This window comes from Dermochelys coriacea, chromosome 1 (assembly GCF_009764565.3).
Source record: "Dermochelys coriacea isolate rDerCor1 chromosome 1, rDerCor1.pri.v4, whole genome shotgun sequence".
Lineage (NCBI taxonomy): Eukaryota > Metazoa > Chordata > Testudines > Dermochelyidae > Dermochelys > Dermochelys coriacea.
The window spans coordinates 51,998,315-52,020,430 of NC_050068.2; the positions used below are offsets into that span (position 1 = coordinate 51,998,315).

The following is a 22,116-nucleotide window of genomic DNA, read 5'->3' on the forward strand; positions in this document are numbered from 1 at the left end:
AAATTGTTTATGATCTATCATTACAATAATCCTGTCATTGTTAATTAAAAAAAGTCAAACTTAGATGTCACTCATTTTAGAAAATTACATTTTAACACCTTACATTATGGTGCTATAATAATCGTTATTACACTTTAGTAATCAGCAATGATTTGTAAAACAGTGTTGGAGTGTTTTAAAAAATCATCTCATAGTTTATTGTATCACCACCTTGGGACTGATCAGGTTATATACATACACAGAGATACAACTGTACCAGCTCCTATGACATTTAAAAAGAATCAGTTGCTTAAATTATGTAAAAGAAAATTGGTCTCATATACTATTATTTTTACACTGGAGGAAAGAACCACACTTTGGAATCTTATATTGTCACATTAGCTATCAGGTATTTTTAAAAAAAGAGATTCATACTGGTTGCATAAAATGTATTAAAACGTATACACAAAGGGTGCATACATATATATATATATATATACAGAAAAACAAACACAATTACAGTAAACATAAAATACATACAGTCAACAAGAGACCTGCCTGAAGCTTTGCACAATTTATACAATTTAGAGTACACTGTACATTTAAGTTTCACCATTCCACTGGTTAAGTTTATCTCAAGAAGCATTATGCAAAAGCTTAAGATTTAATGGAGAATTTAGTTCGTGACTCACTTTGTGAAGAGCTCGCAGGAGACATGGCAGCTGGAGAAAGCATGCTAACTTGACTAAGATCCATAGACTGTTTCCGAGAAAGACTGGGAGGCTTAGAAGGAGGAGGAGGAGTTGGGGATTTTAGGTGGCCACTTGACTGCTGTGGACTAAAAATATTACCTGAAAAAGCACAATTAACACATGTTATGGTTCTGTGGAGGGATGCTAGTCAGAATATTTTCCATTATATACATCCTTGAACAATATGGTTTAATCAGAAAGCAGTAAGATCAGCTTTGAAAAACGCTCTCCATGACCTATAGAGGTAAAGTTTTTACATTATATTTAAAGTTATTACATTAAGTAGTGAAACCTCACACTTCAAAATAAGGGAAACAGACAGGAGGAGGGAGAGGATAAAAAGCTAAAAAGTATTTACCTGAAGAACTACCTCCTGAACTTGAAGGTAGTTTGATGGGAGGAGGTCGATGTTTTACACCTTTCCCCAATACTGAAGACTGCACGGACCCTGATAGACTCTCTGGCTGCTAAGAAGAAACAGAAATTAAAGATATATTAGCTCAATCTGAGATCACATTATACATGTTAGAAATAAGTAACTATTAAATTAAAGCATTTCTATTAGAATTTTAAAGTAAAGCAATTTTCAGGAAGTGGTCTCCCTTTGTGGGAGACGTTAGAAACACAATCTGTGATCCTTTTCAGATGCAGCTTTTGCCAAGAGAGGCCTCCAAACTGGTGGCTAAGTCAAAATAAAACAAACAATGGGAATTATATTGCTTCATTCCCTATCCTGAATTCATTGCTAATGACATCCCAGGAGTAGAAGAATGACAGACATACTCTTGAAACAAAGGAAAACTTAGTCTCACAGATAAATTTGTCTGTCAATTCTGACCCACTTGGGATTCAGGGTACAGAACCAGAGTATGGGAACAGGAATATAAATACTTGGGTGAAATCCTGGCTCCACTGAAATTGTTTTGCCATGATTACACCATTATATTTAGAATGAAGGTGTTCTGCTTTTTGTTTTACCAATTATGAACAGAATTTTTTAAGATGAATTAATAAAGTTCAAGTATTGCCTTACAGCTATTCAAATGTGTAGTCCTGAATTACAAATGGCAGGCTACATAGAAGTTGGCTGTAATTGCCTCTAAATCCATGCAACTACTAGTTCAGATTGTCAGACAATCTGTTTCGGGGAAAATAAATTTACAGGTAAATGCCAAATATTTAATTTACATGCATGGAGTATAAATTCAGAATAGAAGTAGTATTATAAACATAGTGTCTATTCTTTCAGGTTCAGGGAGATGACAGAACACATAGAAGACAATATCAGATATACAACTTCAAAAAACTCAATTTATTATTTGCATATTTATTTTTATTATTCTTAATAAAATTAGTGCTTGATATTTTTCCTCCTTGTCAAAGGAGTCAAAAGACTGACAGAGGAAATTAAGTCAGCCTTCCTCAGTGCCCTAGAAAAAATACCTGGTTAACTTTAACAATAAAATTAACCACATCACTAAAAAAAGTTAGAAGAGTAATTTCAAAAGTTTTCTTAGCTGAATTATGGTTCCTTTGAAGTTCTTTTCAAGTTGGGCACACATGCTAAGAGCTGATGCTTAGCTCTTTGTATTTTACAGAGTATATAATTCTGTGGTCTTTAATGGCTCTGAAAAGCAAACAGACACCATTCTCCTTTTATGCACTTCTATTTTTTTCTTTAAAAATCCTTTAAGTTCCCGTTGATGATAAAAATAAAAACAAAATCTTTAGGGTTACTTTTCCAAACTCCTTTCTTCACTATTCAAGATAACTACTTAACCACCCACAGAGGATTAGATAATCAAAAAAGAAGGCGATCCACTGCTTCCTTGCTATGACTCTGCTGACTCCGGCAGAACTTAGTTCATGGCTAACAAATTGGACAGCTTTATTTATCTGTTTAAAAAGAAGGGATGCTATAGGGCAGAACATAGATAGCCAGGAGGAAAGGAGCAACAAAGCAGAAACGCTAGCTGAGGTCAAAAAAGAACTAGAGTAGTGGGATCAATCTAAAATGCTCAGAACAGATAACAAAATACATAGCCTGATGGGTCCATTAGCACCAAACTTTTAGCTATGGGAATTCCTGCCAGACATGCACAGAGGAATCCACCTCTAAGAGCATGTATCCCTTAGAAGGATGTTGTCATTTTCAAATCTAATAAAAAAAACCCTCCAAACCATTTTTATGAAGTATTTCAGGCACTACGCCTGCCTCCAAGTTCCCTTGCCAATTTTTAGATTTGTTTTAGAACTGTATTTTCCTGTCTTTAAAAATGCTTTTTTCTGCTCTGCTGCTGTATAAAAGACCTACATAAACTGAGAAAATGGACTATAGCAAAACACAGACACTGACTTTACACAGCATTATCAAAGACACAAAACTAAAAAAAAGAAAATCCGAGAAAAACATTTTTCTCTAATTTCTTCCATTACAGACTTGTAACAATAGTAGGTTTAAAAACTTCAGACAGATGTTTGCCCTTTGAGTCCCTTTAGGGAACTGTAATTACTCAATAAGCAATTGTAAATGTAAGAAAGAAACATTTAGCAAACTCACTTCCATTTCCTTCCCTGGAGAAAGATGACTTAGGTTGACTGATCCACCTGAATTATGAACCATTTTCACTGGACATTTAGCTTCACTTTGAACTAGTTCCTGGTATTGGTTCACTACCCTGAAATACACCACTAAAGACTTCAGCACAAGATTTGAAAAAGCATTAACAATTTTGCACTATTTTTAACATTATACTGTTTGTTCTAGATGTAGATTTACTTGATTATATTCTAAATTTTCTTTGCCTACTTACTACTGTTTCACTTTTCTGAAATGCACACTGCAAGCACATAGATAAAATGGTTTGAATTGTGATTCAGTCTTACTTTAAACTTCAGTAAATTGATCTGCAACATAACAACATTATATAGCAATATAGATTCCCTTACAGAGACAGCTGATGCCACAATATTTTAATTTTTTCTATCAGTTTGAAGAATAAACTATCCACTTCTGTAAAGCAGTGCTTCTCAACCCGTGAGTTGCAATCCCCAGTGAGGTCACCAAAGGCAATCAGGGTTGTTGCGAGGCACTGAAAATCCCATTACACTCTAAAGCAAAGAAAATCTCTCCAAAGTACTGCCATGACACCATTATCCCTCAAGGTCAAGTATTCCATCAGCCTCTTGAAACACAAATAAATTATATAGGCTTAGCATTGTTACATTTTTCATTCCTACTTTTACCATAAATGTAAGAGGGTTGTGAAATTTTTTGACTTTGAATTAGGGGTTGCCAACCAGATAAGGTTGAGAAACATCAGTCTGGAGAAATCTACTGAGTATGGGAAAAGTCTACTTTATGTTTTATAATAAACCACAGCAGATAACCGTAAACCTCTTATAGCTAAAATATACTGGGGAGACTATTTTTCCTCTTGCTGTAGGAGTGATGGAATACTTCTCCCAATGCTATATCAATATTGTCTGAATAAAAAATATTCAACTGATTTCTAGAAGAAGTTTTTCACTACAGTTAAAGTTCAAAAGAACAACTCTCTTTAAAGATATACTTGATAGCAAATTTATTTGTACAAAATCTCAGGGCCAACTTCTTTTCTTGAATGCTCTCACCAGGCTACTACGGGAGGGTGCATCCAAAGGCATAGTATGGCCTTCAGAATTTAACAGAAAATGGGACAAGGTATGTGCAGTTATTCTCTTTCCCCAACCCTCCCTACAAATGTAAAGTGCAAGAGATGCTACGTTTTTAGTCTGGTTGCAGATCTTGACTGTTTCTATTTAATATCCATGTCACATGCCATTACTTCCATGCTAATGAAAGTAAGGTACATTATGGCTGAAAGGGACAAACCCGGGCTATAAAAAAAGAAAGATATGAACTACTTACCTTTCAGCATCAGTCTTGGAGCCAATAAGGAACCTAAAATGTAAAACATAAAACAATGTAGTTATTATGTTTGGAATTCAAGAGCTTTCCTCAAAGATCACAACTCTGAAAAACAGCAAAGAAACCACTCTCTTTTGGAATGGGATGCACTGCTGCCAGCTAATTGATGAGAACAGTTAACACTTAAGTCTTACTTGGTGGGCTGGAGACTACTGAAAGTATAAAACACTAACCCTGATTCATAATCACTAATACAATATATTTAGAGGGACACAATTAAGTTTGACAAGGATTTGAGGGTTTTATTGTAATACCATCCCTTTTAGAGTGAATCTACACCGATGTAAAAGACAAAATAATACCAGTTTTATATACCTAAAACCAGGAAGTGGCAGTTTGCTGTATATTCTATGCTGTTAAAAGTAGTATTGCATATTGTTTGTATTAAGCACCATGGCATTATACATTTGGTTTACATTTAGTAAAGAAATGTAACATATATATGTTCTCATATAAGGAAAAAATGTAAGAGCTCCAGCAATTAGCTATTCATATTGCTAAAAAAGAAGGATTCAGTTTGAAGTAAATATATTTTAAAAATAGAATATGAAATCTGTTTCACTAATATCATTTTAATGTAATGCTCATATCCCTTAAAGGAAGTTTTTTGGTCCAATTCAGACCAATTTAGGAAATTAGCATGGAAATTATAACCAATATAAGTCAAGGATTACAGATCTCCCAGGCTTTTCCCAGTAATCTATTATTTTTTCTCTCTTTGTACAGTTCTCCTGGGAAATATGACCAATCTATTTTTTTTCTGGCTAATGCAGATTCATGGTGTGGAGGGGATTTCAGACACAATGAGAGTGTGATTTGGGTGTATGTCAAGAAACACCAAAGCCCTAAAATGTTAAAAGAAATGTTTAGTTTTCCTGATTTCTCTCATTATTTATCTTTCCCAATCATGCTTTCTCACAAGATGTAGCTCTAAATAAATATTTCTTGTTTGTTATTCACATTCACATTTTACTGAAAATTTTATTTCATTCCATTCAGATTTGAAATTTGCAATGAGAATTGTTAGGGTTACTTCAGAATTATTCATGTTGTTTCCATGGATTCAAAAAGCAAACTACTTTACAGGAAAATAAGGGGAATATATTTTTTGGATCCCTGACTTTCGAGGCTGGAATTTTCAAATGGAGCCAAAGAGACTTAGGGAACCAAATCCCAATAAGTTCTTAACATTGTGCATCAGGACTGGTATTTTCAAAGGAGCCAATTTCAATCAAAAACTCCCTTAGGTGCTTTGAAAATCCCAGTTCCAGTGCACAACCTTTAGTGACTTTCTAAGATTAGTATAGAGCTCTAGAAAATAAACAGGCAAAGATGGAGACAAGGGTTAAAAATAACTAAAACTTGGCAGTATGAAATGGTTAAAATTAAAAAGTAATAGAGAAGGATTAAACACTAGGTAATAATACAGAATAGTAGCAGTTAACAAAACCTGATCATGCTAGCTACTTTGTGCAAGTGGGCAGACCCTTACATTCCATTGAAATAAATGGAAGTCTGCGCAGGTGCAAGGGCCAAGTATCCAGAGCACCTTGCAAGATTGGGGCCTAAAATAAAAACTAACAACGGGTAGGTAAAGGGATAGCTGTAGCCAGCTATATATAGTCAATATATTTTAAAACAGAATTAAGAACATATGTACCAGTCATCATCCTTGTTTGTGTTGCATTTTCCCTCCGCTCTTTGGTTTTTTGTCTTTTTAGATTGTAAACTCTTTGGATAAAGGACTGTGTCCCTTCCTATATGTTTGTACAGTGCCAGACACATTTTCAGCACTACCAGAATGTAAGTACTGAAAATGGAAACACCACTGGAAATGTGTCATGGAAATGTCAACAATTGTCCCTCCAAATTGAGATTTTGTTCCAATATAACTTTAATGTGGGAAGATATGAAATTCTTGTGATTGTATCTGAATTTATGCATTACACAATTTACTACTTTTCTTTTTAAGATGACATTGGCACATGTGGGTTAGATATTTTTAAATTTCTGAAATGAAATCCTTTAACCACATTTTTAGTTTCTAGTGTAATCAGGTACACATTTGTCATTATGATCTAAGCAGGTAAATATGCCTGTTTTTTCCTCAATAATCATAGAATAGACCTTTTTAAATATACATGCTACTTACTGTGATGGAGTTACTGGGCTATCATTCTCCTCACTGCCTTTGAACGTCTGTATTTTACCATAGTACAGCGGATTACCAAGGGACTGAAAAATGGTCAGTTTTGTTTTCTGAAGTTGATTACCAACTTCACATTCAAACACATAATCATCTCTTATCTCCTAAAAGACAGAACGACATTATACATAGAATCTTTTCAAAAACAAGTTAACAGAAAAGGCTGATCAATATATGTCAGAAATCTACAAAATACAAATTGCAAGTAACACAATCTAGTAGTCCCTAAATATCACTTTGCTCAGCAGGAATGAAAAATGATTTCCAGAAGAAATTCTCTAACTAATAGGATGGGAGAGATAAATAAGTTACTTAAAAAACAAGAAATACAGAGAACCCGTAACTATTTATGAGAGATACTGGAAATGCAGAGAGAAGAAACACATCTAAAAGTAGACACACAAGGTGGGTGAGGGAATATCTTTTATTGGACCAACTGTAAATGGTATTATCTCAGCCACCTTGTCTCTCTGATATCCAAGGGCCAATACAGCTACAACACTGCAAATATCTAAAAGTAGTTATATACACAACACAGAACTATGGTTGAATAGGATGCCATAGGGATGAAAATTAGTTACTACAAGAAAAACATACTACCAAGATGGTAGATTTTGGTAACATGAAGTAACCTGCAAGGACAAAGAGATGGATGCTGAAGATAAAGTGGACACAGTATGTTGGCAATTCCATTATGAAGAGTCCATAAACTGATTTCTAATTAACTTAAGCATTTTCTTATGTATTGGATCATGCAATTTGCAGCTGATCTATAGGTTTCACTTGGACAGTGGAGGAAAAAATAGAGCCTTCTGCCTAAAATAGCCCTATGTACTAACGTGCTACATGGGTTAGATTAGATGAATCTTGTGGTCCCTTCTAACCCTATGATTCTTTGACCTCTCTTCCAGAATCTACTGCAAGAGTTATTACTGTAAAGGCAGCTCTCCTGATTCACCCATTACATGAGGATTAGAAACAAAACAACAGTGTGCTGAAAGCAAGAAACATTGCTTCCTGTAAATTATTACATTTTTTTACTACAGTAGTGGCAGCAGATTCCCACAGTGTCCTGCTATTATACAGGGAAATTAAGAGTACTTTGGCTAGCTGATTATTGCAATGTGAGTAGGCAGTATTGGCAAAGCAAAAATTCCATTGCATCATGCTCACACTACAAAACTGAGGTTAAGGACTGGAATTTAAGAGCAAATTATTTTTACTATTTTGTGTGCCAATGAGTAATAAATTATAGTTATTCTTTTAGCTTGATAATCAACCCAATGCACCAATGTGTGAAATTACACTTCCCTGTGACAATTTCCCTTCCAAATTTTTATAGAAGACTAGATTATAGAAAAAAAAAATATTTTATGTTCTCATTTACATTTTGTTGAAAGAAGCAGCATCTTCTTTCAACAAAATGTAAATGAGGGAGGGAGAAAAGGTGGGCCAAAAGTCTAAATTACTCACATGTGCTGGCCAGACAGTAGGTTGAGAGTCATCAGGTTTGACAGACTTTTCCACTTTGGCATATTTTTCCACCTTAAAAGAAAAAGCAGATATCAGAATATAATGCATTTGAAACAAGTGTAGAGAAGAGCCTTAATGATTTCATACTTCTGTTACTTTGCTCTAATGTTTTCATTGAGGAATTCTCATAATCTTTAAATAGATTTAGCAGAGCTTTATTTAACTGTAAAAAATCTATTGGCTAAGAGCGTGGCTCAAATTGTGGTATGAATGTGGAATCCCATCACGCTGAGAGTGAATCAATTGCATTCTAGCAGCTGTTCCTAAAGGCATTGTGCCCAAGCCCAGCACAATGTCCCAAAGAGGGCCATCACTGCTCACTGCTTTATCATTTATCTTCCTTCTTGATACACAAAATGTTGAATAAGTGAAATTTTTACTGACCCAAATGTGGTTAGAAACAATTGAACTTACATCAATTTCAGAAGGTGCAGACAAGTAGCAAGGGTTCTGTTTCCACATATCTACGCACTGAGAGGTGGGGAAAAAGTACAAAACAATGTGAGCATCTGTATACTAATGATTAACAATAATTAAATAATAATGTGCACGCATCTAACTTGCAATGTACTTACATTTCCAGCTTTAGAAATTTTGAGGTCATACTGCTGGGCTCCTTTCCTTTCCTTTCTTTTCTGTAAGTAGTCAAGTAGTCTGAGTTGAGGTGGAGTTGGATAATGTGCCACATCCTGCTGCCGATTCAGAGATGACCTGGAGTATCTCTTGAAACACCTATGGCATATTGAGAAGTGTGCTTGTAAAACAACAGACTGAAACATACTACACAGGAAAAAGCTAGTCACGTAACGAAAAGATGTGCTGTGCAATATGCTTTTTAAATTGTCATCTGTTATGTTGTTGCATAACACATAACTGTGATCCATCTACTTTTAAACATGTTATTGTTCTTATGAACCTCAAGGTCAAAACATTTGTAGCAAATATTCTTGGAATAAAAATTATGATGGAAGAATTTTGTGAATTTTGACTGCAGTTAAAATATTACAAAAAACTGAATATTGTTCAGATTTATTTCATCTTGACAAACCTTTGTGCAAAACCTACAAAAAGTTAAAATTACATTAAAAAATATGACAGTGCTGCCACTCTCTCCAGCCCAGACAGGATCCTTAGCTATATTAGTATTATACTGTACACTTGTAGTCTTGAAGGCTTCTAATACAATCATACTGAAGCTAGCATATTAATTGATTTAGCTAACCTCTGCACACTTGAGCACCTAATATCCATTTTGACACCTACTTTGTTAATTCTAGCAGATCATTTATATATTTTACATATTACTGAGCATACATACATATTATATATATTAGTAAAATAACTGTGAACCATTTCAGGCTACTGTAAAATAGTTGTGACCACACAACCATACACAAAAATGAAGCTATTCTAACGGATTGTATAGTCGTTTGGAACCACACTGCTCTTAAAATCATTCAGATACTAATCCTCCAAACAATGATATACATGCTTAACTTTAAGCACATGAACAGTTCCACTGGCTATTTAAAATGCAGCTTGTGCATAAATGTTTACAGGATCGAGACCTTCTGCATGACATTGATGCTCTAAATTTGTTGCCCATTTAAGCAATAGAAAATAAAATTAATTGTGCTGGATTTTATCCTGTTATATAGTTGAATATTTTTTCTAATTTATAAATTAAAGTCAGATCATGAAAATAAGATCCCATGTTCATGAAATAAAACCTGTGAAATATTATCCTGGTGAACCATAGCCTTTAATTCATTTTTTGCAAAGAAGTACAAGGAAGGTTTAAGATGAAACATTTTTAACACCATATACTCATATTTAACATTGTTCACAGCCGCCATCTGCCTCAGCTCACATTTTGATTATAAGCCATGGCAAAAATATGGACATGATCATAAGAGAGCAATACAATTTGGTATTCATTCAGTATGGCATTGTAAGAAAATAATCCATGTGCATATATTATATGTATACACGTTACATATACAATTAATATATTTCCAGCTGCAATTTAGTATAATCTATGGCTTAATAGGCCTTAGAGCATTTCCTATTTGGAAGAGATCGCAAAAGCATTACACAGAACAAGTACTTAATAAAATTCAGATTAAAAGTAATAACTGACATTGTTATAAGACAAACTTTTGACTATCCTTAAAAATATTTTTCCCAAGAGTCCTTCTTAAAACTTTAATGTATTAAAAATAAAATAAAAATTTCCAGAGAGTTTCAAAGCTTGTTTAATTTAAATGAATTTAATCACTGGTCATGAACATACATGTTAGTGCATGATTTTTCTTATTTTTTCTTTAAAGTGATCTGTAAAATTCTAAACAGGTTTATAAATGTCCTGACATATCACAGACTAATTATTACCGTTTCATTGGGCGAGTGTTCATCTTCTGCTTGTTATAGAGGAGTCTGTTTGCTGTGCAGGTTACTGCTATTGAAGGATCAAGACACAAAGGGTCTGCTGTAGCCAAGATAAGTTGGCTCTCAAGTAGAAGTTTGTCTTCCTATAATATATACAAATTTTAATTATGTAAAAAAAGTGGAAGTTTTGTATATCTATATAGATTTTTATTTCATGCTAATCATCATGGTACGTGACTGTGTGTATACATATGGGCACACATGCATGCACAATTTGATAACTTTGTTTTGGATTGTTAACCCAGGAAAATATAATATTTACTGTTTAGGAATCATGGAATCATTATGCTCTATTGTAGGTTGAGGAACTTCTAGATTTTTTTACAGAAAAAAAGGACAAATACTGAGAAGTAAATGTTTTTACACAGACACATACACACACACATTACAAGCAATAAGCAAATCAGCAGTCTGTTTGTCAATGATGTATCTTGATGAGGAGGCACAGTTTCTATTTTACCACAACTGATATATATGAGACAACAGATACTGGTTGTGGCAAAGAACTTGAATATGCCTGTGCTTCTCTACAGATGTATTTTGCCACTAGTAGCTTCTGTTGTATTAAACCAACTAGAATTTCATAATCTTAGTTTCACTCTGCTATCAGTACCAGTGGGTAGGTGCTTCTACACAGGAGAATAGTATAGTATTATAGAGTCCTTCTTCAGATGCCAATCTGGGCCTACATGATGAAGATGATGCAGGGTGTGGAGGGTAGACTAGTTAGACTATCTGTAATTTTGTCATCCTATATAATCAAAGATTAAGCGCTAAGCATCTTCAACACATATTGTCTTCTGTGTGAGTTGAGGGTGCTCAGCATCTCGCAAGATCAGGCTGCTAGTGAGCTAATTTGGCACATCTCTGGATCATTAAATAGACTCTCTATCACCCTAAAATAACCAAGGTCTGTACAATGTCAGTTTAATATAATTAGCAAAACTGCTTTGTTCCATCCTTTATATCATTGTAAGGTTTAAATTTACATGGAAACTCACCTGTGTCCATTTGTGGTTGTCACTTGTTAGAGAATGCACATCACAAATTAAAGTCTGGAAAAATAGGCAAATTTTTGGTTATTTTTCAAATAAATATGATAATATAATTGTAATATATTTGTATATAAATTATATAAAATATTTAAAAGTGATGGCTAATTTCTATTATGACATTTATCTTAAAGAGTGAGAAAAGGGAGATCCCACTCACAGTAGTTTAAACCATTTAATTTGATGTACCTCTTACCTGCATTGTTGGACGCAGAAGAACATGCTTGCTTTGGTATGTTGGAGATTTCATGTTACCAGACTGCCTGTAGTCACGTATTTCTGCTATGACACACCCACAATGAAAAATATTAACCTGTTTGAAACAAACAAAAATATTTCTGTAAATATATATATTATAGAATTATCTCAGGACCCACCATTGTAATTTATTCTTTTGGCCACTCATGCAATGCTCTTATAGCTCATTGTGAACTCCTGCTATGTTTTCACTCTGTAAATATATATACCTCATCCAGACATAAAACCAAATTCATCCCCAGTACAGGATGGTATCATTTCTGCCGAGGTCAGTGGGAGTTGTACAGTTGTTTCTGCTTGCATAATATGGTCCTCGGTGCTGTGCTTATTATTACGATAGCTAAACCAGTAAACAGTTCTAAACCACTAGGCATTGTCAAGTGTAGTGATCCTTAGTACACACCCAGACAGGTCCAACACCCACGCTCCAAAAGAGCATATTAACATTAAGACAGAAAACGTGACTACCTACATTTATGAAATTCCAATCTCAAACATTTCACTACAGTGCACTTTTCTGGTGCATAACAGCCATAGGGGTTTATCATGTTAGACTAAACCATGGCAAAAAATGTGCATGAATTCATTTGTTTGGATGCTAACAAGATATTTTATTTTGGACACTAAAAGAATTATGACCTTGATGCTTTAAAATGCTCATTGCATGTGCACCGAGCCCTTCACCTGATCAGAGACTGATTAAAAGAATAACCCTTCATTGTAAAGACTTTCTTACCTGAGATTTTTCTAAAAGATCAACCAAAATAGGTGGCAGCTCTTCTGCATCCAAATATTCAAGGAGTTCACCTTCCTCATAAGGCAGTCGAATGGTCTCAGAATCTGAATTCAAACAAAGAATGCAATGCCTTATGTATTTCTTCCCACTACAGCTTCAGAAGTAAAATGCTAAATATAAACATGTTAAAAAGAAAAAGTGGGGCTGTTGAAAACTATCCCAAATCCCAATGTTCTTTGCATAATATCCATTTTCATGCTTTTGACTATATTTCCAAGCCATTTAATATTGACTTTATCCGGCTCTCATGGCAATAAATGGCAAAACTCTTATTTATCTCTATAAGAGCAGAATTTGGCCGCCAAATGAGTTCTCTGTAAACCTAAACTACAGGGAGACAGGAAATCTGTCTCTTTCAGTATCAGCAAGTAGAACTAATTCGGCAATAAATGATAGAAACAATTAAAAAACAAACAAAGTAGTGCAAACAACCCTAAAGTATTCATCCCTGATCCTGCAAACACTTATGCACATGCTTAATTTCAAGCACATAAGTAATCCCATTGGCTATTCACGTACTGAAAGTTAAGTATGTACATAAGTGTTTGCAGGATCAAGGGCTACATGTTTCAACAATAACATAGTCCCTATATGGACAAACTAAATTTCTTGTTTGTTGTAGGAAGTGCAGAATGCTGTTTTCCAAATCTGTCTCACCTGATATTTGCCTTGAACTGGGTGATACAAGTAACACAATGTATTAAAGAAATTGCTAATTTATTTTTTAAGAAATCACCTAAAAATTGTCTATTCTTTCATCTCAGAGAGGTGATTAAGAAAAAGCAGAAAGCCTACAAGGAGTGGAAGATGGGAGGGATCAGCAAGGAAAGCTACCTTATTGAGGTCAGAACATGTACGGATAAAGTGAGAAAGGCCAAAAGCCATGTAGAGTTGGACCTTGCAAAGCGAATTAAAACCAATAAAAGGTTCTATAGCCATATAAATAAAAAGAAAACAAAGAAAGAAGAAGTGGGACCACTAAACACAGAGGATAGAGTAGAGGTTAAAGATAACCTAGGCATGGCCCAATATCTAAATAAATACTTTGCCTCAATCTTTAATGAGGAGGTTAGGGATAATGGTAGGATGACAAATAGGAATGAGGATATGGAGGTAGATATTACCACATCTGAGGTAGAAGCCAAACTCAAACAGTGTAATGGGACTAAATGGGGGGCCCATATTTCTTGATGTCCTTCATCCAAGAATAGTAAAGGAACTGGCACATGAAATTGCAAGCCCATTAGCAAGAATTTTTAATGAATCTGTAAACTCAGGGGTTGTACTATATGACTGGAGAATTGCTAACACAGTTCCTATTTTTAAGAAAGGGAAAAAAACGTGATCTGGGTAACTACAGGCCTGTTAGTTTGACATCTGTAGTATATGCAAGGTCTTGGAAATATTTTGAAGGAGAAAGTAGTTAAGGATATTGAGGTCAATGGTAATTGGGACAAAATACAACATGGTTTTACAAAAGGTAGATCATGCCAACCAACCTGATCTCCTTCTTTGAGAAGGTAACACATTTTTTAGACAAAGGAAATGCAGTAGATCTAATTTACCTCAATTTCAGTAAGGCATTTGATACGGTTCCATATGGGGAAGATTATTTGCAAAAGTGGAAAAGATGGGGATCAATATGAAAACTGAAAGGTGGACAATGAACTGGTTAAAGGGGAGACTACAATGGGTCAATACTGAAAGGTGAACTGTCAGGCTGGAGGGAGGTTACTAGTGGAGTTCCTCAGGGATCAGTTTTGGGACCAATCTTATTTAATCTTTTTATTATTGATCTTGGCACAAAAAGCAAGAATGTGCTAATAAAGTCTGCAGATTACACAAAGCTGGGAGGAATTTCCGATACAGAGAAAGACTGGGATATCGTACAGGAAGATCTGGATGACCTTGTAAACTGGAGTAATAGTAATAGGATGATATTTAATAGTGAAAAGTGCAAGGTCATGCATTTAGGGATTAATAACAACAATTTCTGTTATAAACTGGGGACGCATCACTTGGAAGTAACAGAGGAGGAGAAAGACCTCAGAGTATTGTTGGACCACAGGATACTATGAGCCGCCAATGTGATATGGTGGTGAAAAAAACTAATACAGTCTTGAGATGCATCAGGTGAGATATTTCCAGTAGAGATAAGGAGGTGTTAGTACCATTATACAAGGCACTGGTGAGACCTCACCTGGAATACTGTGTGCAGTTCTGGTCTCCCATGTTTAAGAAGGATGAATTCAAACTGGAACAGGTACAGAGAAGAACTACTAGGATGATCCGAGGAATGGAAAACCTGTCTTATGAAAGGAGACTCAAAGAGCTTGGCTTGTTTAGCCTAACCAAAAGAAGGCTGAGGGGAGATAGGATTGCTATAGATGAAGTGAGCTGTAGCTCATGAAAGCTTATGCTCTAATAAATTTGTTAGTCTCTAAGGTGCCACAAGTACTCCTTTTCTTTTTGCGAATACAGACTAACACGGCTGCTACTCTGAAACCTCTCTATAAATATATCAGAGGGATAAATACCAGGGAGGGAGAGGAATTATTTAAGCTCAGTACCAATGTGGACACAAAAACAAATGGATATAAACTGGCCATCAGGAAGTTTAGACTTGAAATTAGATGAAGGTTTCTAACTGTCAGAGGAGCGAAGTTCTGGAGCAGCCTTCCATGGGGAGCAGTGGGGGAAAAAGACATATCTGGCTTCAGGACTAAGCTTGATAAGTTTATGGAGGGGATGGTATGATGGGATAGTCTAATTTTGGCTATTAACTGATCTTTGACTATTAGCCTATTAAATATGCCCAATGGTCTGTGATGGGATGTTAGATGGGGTGGGATCTGAGTTACTACAGAGAATTCTTTCCTGGGTGTCTGGCTGGTGAGTCTTGCCAACACGCTCAGGATTTAGCTGATCGCCATATTTGGGGTTGAGAAGGAATTTTCCTCCAGGGCACATTGGCAGAGGGCCCAGGGATTTTTCGCCTTCCTCTGCAGAGTGGGACATGGGTCACTTGCTGGAGGATTCTCTGCACCTTGAAGTCTTTAAACCATGATTTGAGGACTTCAATAGCTCAGACATAGGTTAGGGGTTTGTTACAGGAGTGGGTGGGTGAGATTCTGTGGCTTGCATTGTGCAGGAGGTCAGACTAGACGATCATAATGGTCCCTTCTGACCTTAAAGTCTATGATTCTATGATTATATTTTACTGTAGAAATTTTTATTTAAATATCTTGTTTTCCCAAAGGGTGCACTACAATATGATTAACATTTGAAGTTCCTGTTCCTGGCTAAAAGGTACAAAACAGTTTTAATTAGGCTTACATTTTCAGAAGTGACTAGTGATTTTGGGTACCTCAGTTTTATCTGATAAAACTTAAAAGGGCTTGATTGTCATAAAATGCTGAGAGCCACCCCTTTGAAAATCAGGACATTTTAGGTGTCTCAAATTGGGCACATAAAATCACTAGTCACTTTTGAAAACGTTCCTCCTTAATTATAAACACAATAGATAGTACCACCTACAATTAAGGTTACCTGATATTTCCCAGTTTAACACCCTCTTTTTAGCTGCTTATAATTTTACCAAATTTAACCACATGGGCTGAAATTTCCTATGTTTTGTGTCTGCTTAAGGCTGATTTTTTCTAGAAAGTTTTTTTTTTTTTAAATGGCTCAGTGAGATTAGGGAAAAAATTAGATTGGGGGAAAATTTGTTGTTTTGCCCAGGTTAAAAAAAATTCTTATAACTGTTTCGCTGAGAATCTCTAGTGCCTCTGTGCTTTGGAGCAGGGACTTGAAATTTGGCAGGGGCATTGCTTTTTGCTGTTCCCCTGCAAAAGTTCCCAAATTTGGCTAAGTTATAAAACTTTGAAAAAAAATTAAGTTCACACATACTCAGTAGAGACTTAGTAAAATTTGGCAGCTAAATGCTCTGAAGAGTCCATCTTGACTGGGCATGTTCCAGCCCAGGGCTACATGAGCTGAGAAGATCTTCCCCTGTCATTGCTGCACCCAGCTGCTGTGGGCCATCACAGCACCCAGCACAGAACAGAGAGCAGGACAACTGTCTTTCCAGTTCCCCCAATGCTCGCCCAGCTGGGATTCAGGCAGCATATAGGAAACAACTTAACTTGAGTGCAGAGGGGATGAATTGGACCTGAGTGTAGGAGTAGTGGAAGGAATAGATTGGGACAAGCAACCCAGAGGAGGAAGGAAGATTAGGATGAGGAACACAGAGAGGAAAGTGCCTGAGACTGGATGAGGAGCTGGGGGCAGCAGAGACTGGAACTGCCTGGGCAATGGACCTTGGAGAAGACTAGAACTTGAATAGGGAGAGTGGGCCTGGCTAGCCAAAGAGACTTGGAAAGACTGGGACAAGAAGACTGGCAGGGGATGAAGGACTGGGACAGGCTGGATTTAAGTAGCAGAGGCCAAACACCCCTGAAAAGGGATGAATTTGTTTCTGGATAAATAAATGTTATATACCATATTAAGGACTATTCAGAGGGCTAAACCTCGCTAATTTAGAGTTTATTCCTATGCTCATATGAGCATCATCCAGGATCAGGTGTTTGAACATTTTTAGTTCAAGAACAGAATTGTACAGAAAATTGCTTTAGAACAGAATGCTTTGTGGATACAGACTAACATGGCTACCCCTCTGATACTTAGAACAGAAACAAGTACCAAATGTAAGCAGCCAGCATGGCTCATATTGACTAACTAGCTTTTGTAAAGCACTTTGAAGATGAAAAGAGTTAAGCAGCAAGAATATTACCTGATCCATTTTTTCCCCTGAGCATCAGCGAATAACCCTCATTCCCTGGATAGAGGTTCACTACCAGACATGACAAAGTCTCCTGCAAAACCAGCTTCTCAAGTAAGTTCACATTTCGCCTCAGCTTCTGCTTTAAAAGTAAAGGGTGCTCATGAAAATAATCAATAAAATCAAGTCATTAATAATATGACATTGTTAATAAAAATAAATAAATCAGAAGGTGAAATTATTAGAGAATGCTGAACATAGTTTACCTCAGTGTCAAGGTATAGATTTAAAGAAGCCAAGTATTTAAACAAACACACAATACGGTACGTTCATGAAGTAAAGTAATGCAAACTGTGTACCTTTAAAAAAAAAAAAAGATTTGAGAAAAATCACTCAGATGGCTCTTTTTCATCCTTTTCACTCCTAGGTCCACAGTTAATATGGTTATAATCTAAGAATATCCCCTATGCTATAACCCTATAAACCTACTCTGTATATTTATTTAATAAATTATAAATTTAACCAAATGGCACTTTTTGACCAAAGAACAAACAGGCCTTCAGAAATTCTTCACAGCAAAAGTTTCCCTCCAGATTTACAGTATGACTGTAGTATCTGGAAGCTTTCCTCGTTGCATTGCCTTGCCTAAATTTGCTGAAATCTGGTCCAAGTGCTACAATAACTTTTCACTGTTATTCGTAAGGAGGTTTCTGTTCACTAACAACAGTTAAAGATGTGAATAACCTATTTCTCCCTCTTCCCCGCCCTATGCCCACTACACCTTCAGCTACTCAAAATCCTTGGCAACAAAAGGGTATTAATTTTTTAAGCCTGACATTTCTCTTTTTCTTCTTCTATCTTCATTTTATGGTTGAAAGCTAAGATTGGGTAGAGGTGCTGCTTAAATGAAATGCATCATGAGTCACACCCAGGGAATAAACAAAAGTTTCACCGCCATTGTCTTCTCCTACAAGGACCCAACACATCAGATGTGGGACGATTGGGGGAAAAAACATCAATGTGCTACCACTTTTTCTGAGGGGAAAGAGAAAACAGATTGAGGAAAGAGTGTTGCTGCGAAGCCAAGAGGCTATTTTATCAGGGCTGCAGGAAGAATGGGGGAAAAACTGTGGATCTCACCTTCCCTAGCCCTGGGCTGAGTGCCAGGAGCCTTTCCCATGCCTCTCAAACTCGTAAATTATGGTAACAACTGCATGTTCCCCTATCTAATACACTTGAGAGAGACATGCAGGCAACAGCAGAGGAATGGATGAAACAGCATGTTTCGGCTGCATGGAAAAGAGACAGGGAAGAAACCAGCTAGGGTGACCAGATGTCCCAATTTTATAGGGACTGTCCCGATATTTGGGGCTCCTATTATCCCCCACCCCGTGTCCCGATTATTCACACTTGCTGTCTGGTCACCCTAAAACTAGCTCCTGCCAGCAGTGCAAGGCTAGGCTGCTCAAAAGATCAGACTCTTCCCCTGTGGCACTGGAGACATAACCTGCCAGCAATGCAAACCTTTCCATCTACCAGACTCACATGACATCCCAGCTCCAAGTAGGAACAACAGATTGCATATATACTGCTTCCACAGAAGCTCAGTGCTTACAGAATTGGGGATGAGGCTGCTATACCTTCAGCTGAGTTGAGATTTGAAGAATAATGTAAGAGCACAACTGTCCTAGTGAAGCAACAAAAAGGTACACTTGGTTTGTGTGCTTGAGAGGAAGAGCCCCAGTCTCAACCCAACCCATTCACCTAGCTCAAGCAATGTTTTCCTTACATGTAGTGCTTTGTTTAAAAAACAAACAAAACTTCCCACAATCACAAGAACAGCCATATTGGGTCAGGCCCATGGTCCATTTAACCCAGTATCCTGTCTCTGACAGAGGATCAGCCTAGGATTGCTTCCCTTTGGGAGGAATTCTTATCAAATGTTGCTCTTGTTTTCAAGAAAAGGTCTGGTTTCAGTACTGGATAATTATGTTCCTTTCATTCTTGGTAATAGTGTAGCTCAAGATTTCCAGTCACATGACAAGGCATGTTAACTTGAGAATACTCAAATTCTGCAGGACTAAACTCAGGAACAAAGTCTTTGCTGTTATTTAACAGAGATCAACAGGAAACAAATTTCAGATAATTGTATTTTATAATAGTACCACATAGTGTTTTATATCTTGTTACAATGATCTAAAGCACTCAAAGAATAAACAAGATCTCTATCTCTGTGTTCAGGGAACAGAATTATGACATTTTCTAATTCTGTTCTGGTGTGTAAATACCATGCAGCAGCGACTCAGTTCATTGAGTGAAAAGCATTATTTTATGCTAAGCATGGGCAAGTGAGTAACTTTCATCAACTGACCACTTCTGACAGAATTACTACCTGCAGGCAGAACTAGATACATAATTCACTTCAGAAGTGTATCCAAAGTGTCCCACTAATAATGGAAAACAGGGATCTATATTTTTAAGGGAGGGAGTTGTCCCCGAATTAATGATGAGTACAATTATAATGGTAATTCCATTGTAAATCTTGTTTAATTCAGCTAACCACATGCAATTGTATGTGAATGACAAATTAATTTTATTTATTCCTAATATATTCTTGAGAGTAAGTAGTTGTTCAGTTACATTTTCTTATCTTTTTCGGCCTGCTGAGGCTAAAATAAGATATTATTGACATCAGGTTCACATTATCCATTCTTGATTGAACTATTTAAATCAACTTTTGAAGCATAAAGTAAGAGTGAATTTGCAATATGAACTGGCGCTTGTAAGTACAAGTTTTCAGAATCAGCTCCAGTAAAAACATCAATTTCTCCATTGAGCTGGCTGCTAGGAATGCTGGCTCCAGACTGGCTGTAGTGGGCCCGCTGGCTGCTGCTAGGATATATGTGCCAGATTTGGGGGTGATAAGACCTTTTCTGTTTCCCCCTGCCTATCTCCACTTGGCACTCAGCAAGAGTAGAGAGTAAGCACTTCATGTTTGGTCCAAGTGTGAGGGGTCAGTTACAGCAGCAAGCAAGAGATAGAGAGTGGTTTCTTTCCCTTCCCCTGTCTTTTGCTGGGGCCCAATAACTACTACATACTATAAAGGACAGCTAGCCTTTTTCTGTCTCAAATCAGATCTAAGACAGGGATTCTCAAACTGGGGGTCTGGACCCCTCAGGGCGTTGCAAAGTTATTACACGGGGGATCGCGAGCTGTCAGCCTCTATGCCAAACCCCACTTTGCATCCAGCATTTATAATGGGGTTAAATATATAAAAAAATGTTTTTAATTTATATGGGGGGGTCACACTCAGAGGCTTTCTATGTTAAAGGGGTCAGAGTAGCAGCTGTGTTAGTCTGTATTTGCAAAAAGAAAAGGAGTACTTGTGGCACCTTAGAGACTAATGTATGGTAACACCCATTGTTTCATGTTCTCTATGTATATAAATCTCCCCACTGTATTTTCCACTGAATGCTTCTGATGAAGTGAGCTGTAGCTCACAAAAGATTATGCTCAAATAAATTTGTTAGTCTCTAAAGGTGCCACAAGTACTCCTTTTCTTTTTATGTTAAAGGGGTCACCAGTACAAAAGTTTGAGAACTACTGTCTAGGAGAAGTGGTATTTATTTTTCCTATCCCTGATTTTTATATGTCTGTATTTCTCCTATCCCTGCCTAACAGTAAAGCATTCAGTCAAGTATTTTATTAGCCCACCGGAACATCATTTGGGGAGAAATAAGATTATTTCCAATATTATCCGTTATTGTCCTTCTCCTGGACCCAAACTTATATTGTTTAAATTTACACTGTCAAAGTTTATTTTTATGACTGATCATCTCTCTTAACATGGCTAACATGAATGTTTCTGAAAAGCTGCTCTTATTGCTTATCAGTTGTCACGTCATTTGGTAGTACACAAATATGGAAAAATGCTGCTGCCATCCCTCTGAGGTCATGTTCCATTTTTTTCTTGGGCTGATAGTCACAGCTTTACAGAGACCAGTTGGTACAATTACCATAACTAGAAGCTATTTCTGAAACACTTCTGAAACAAGCCTACCACTTCACACCAAACACAGGCAAACACCATCATCAACATTTTAGTTTCAGTAATGGGCCTAAAAAATCCTCTCTCTCTTTCAATTTATCATGTTTAGAAAAATCTTTATATAAAGCCCAGCAAATTCATACTTGATTCTACTGGCAACAGAAATTAATAGCATAGGATGATCTGCCCTAAATAGATGTATAGTTAATGTTATCCTCTGGACATACCACAATTTTAGTCCTGTCACTTTCTCAGCCTTGAAGACTAACCCTTTTTAGTGTGAAAAATCAAATG

The 22,116-nt window shown here is 36.4% G+C and overlaps 1 protein-coding gene across 50 annotated transcripts in view; it reads right to left on the reverse strand.

The window, feature by feature from the left end:
• SUPT20H (SPT20 homolog, SAGA complex component) overlaps positions 1-22,116 on the reverse strand; it is a 60,162-nt gene that overhangs the window by 17,545 nt on the left and 20,501 nt on the right. For 24 of the 50 annotated variants that reach the window (XR_006277684.1, XR_006277681.1, XR_005291655.2 and 21 more), the window contains 13 exons: positions 17,787-17,916; positions 12,935-13,038; positions 12,137-12,253; positions 11,890-11,943; positions 10,832-10,971; positions 9,016-9,172; positions 8,855-8,911; positions 8,381-8,452; positions 6,854-7,011; positions 4,642-4,674; positions 3,292-3,409; positions 1,090-1,198; positions 672-830 (listed from right to left, as the gene is read on the reverse strand). Coding sequence is in view for 42 of the 50 variants with exons in the window: in XM_043504423.1 (XP_043360358.1) it covers positions 672-830; positions 1,090-1,198; positions 3,292-3,409; positions 4,642-4,674; positions 6,854-7,011; positions 8,381-8,452; positions 8,855-8,911; positions 9,016-9,172; positions 10,832-10,971; positions 11,890-11,943; positions 12,137-12,253; positions 12,935-13,038; positions 17,787-17,916 (1,408 nt within the window). In the remaining 8 variants the exon portion in view is untranslated. The remainder of the gene's footprint in view (positions 1-671; positions 831-1,089; positions 1,199-3,291; positions 3,410-4,641; positions 4,675-6,853; positions 7,012-8,380; positions 8,453-8,854; positions 8,912-9,015; positions 9,173-10,831; positions 10,972-11,889; positions 11,944-12,136; positions 12,254-12,934; positions 13,039-17,786; positions 17,917-22,116) is intronic. The other 26 variants (XM_043504418.1, XM_038393620.2, XM_043504432.1 and 23 more) reach the window with 6 other exon arrangements.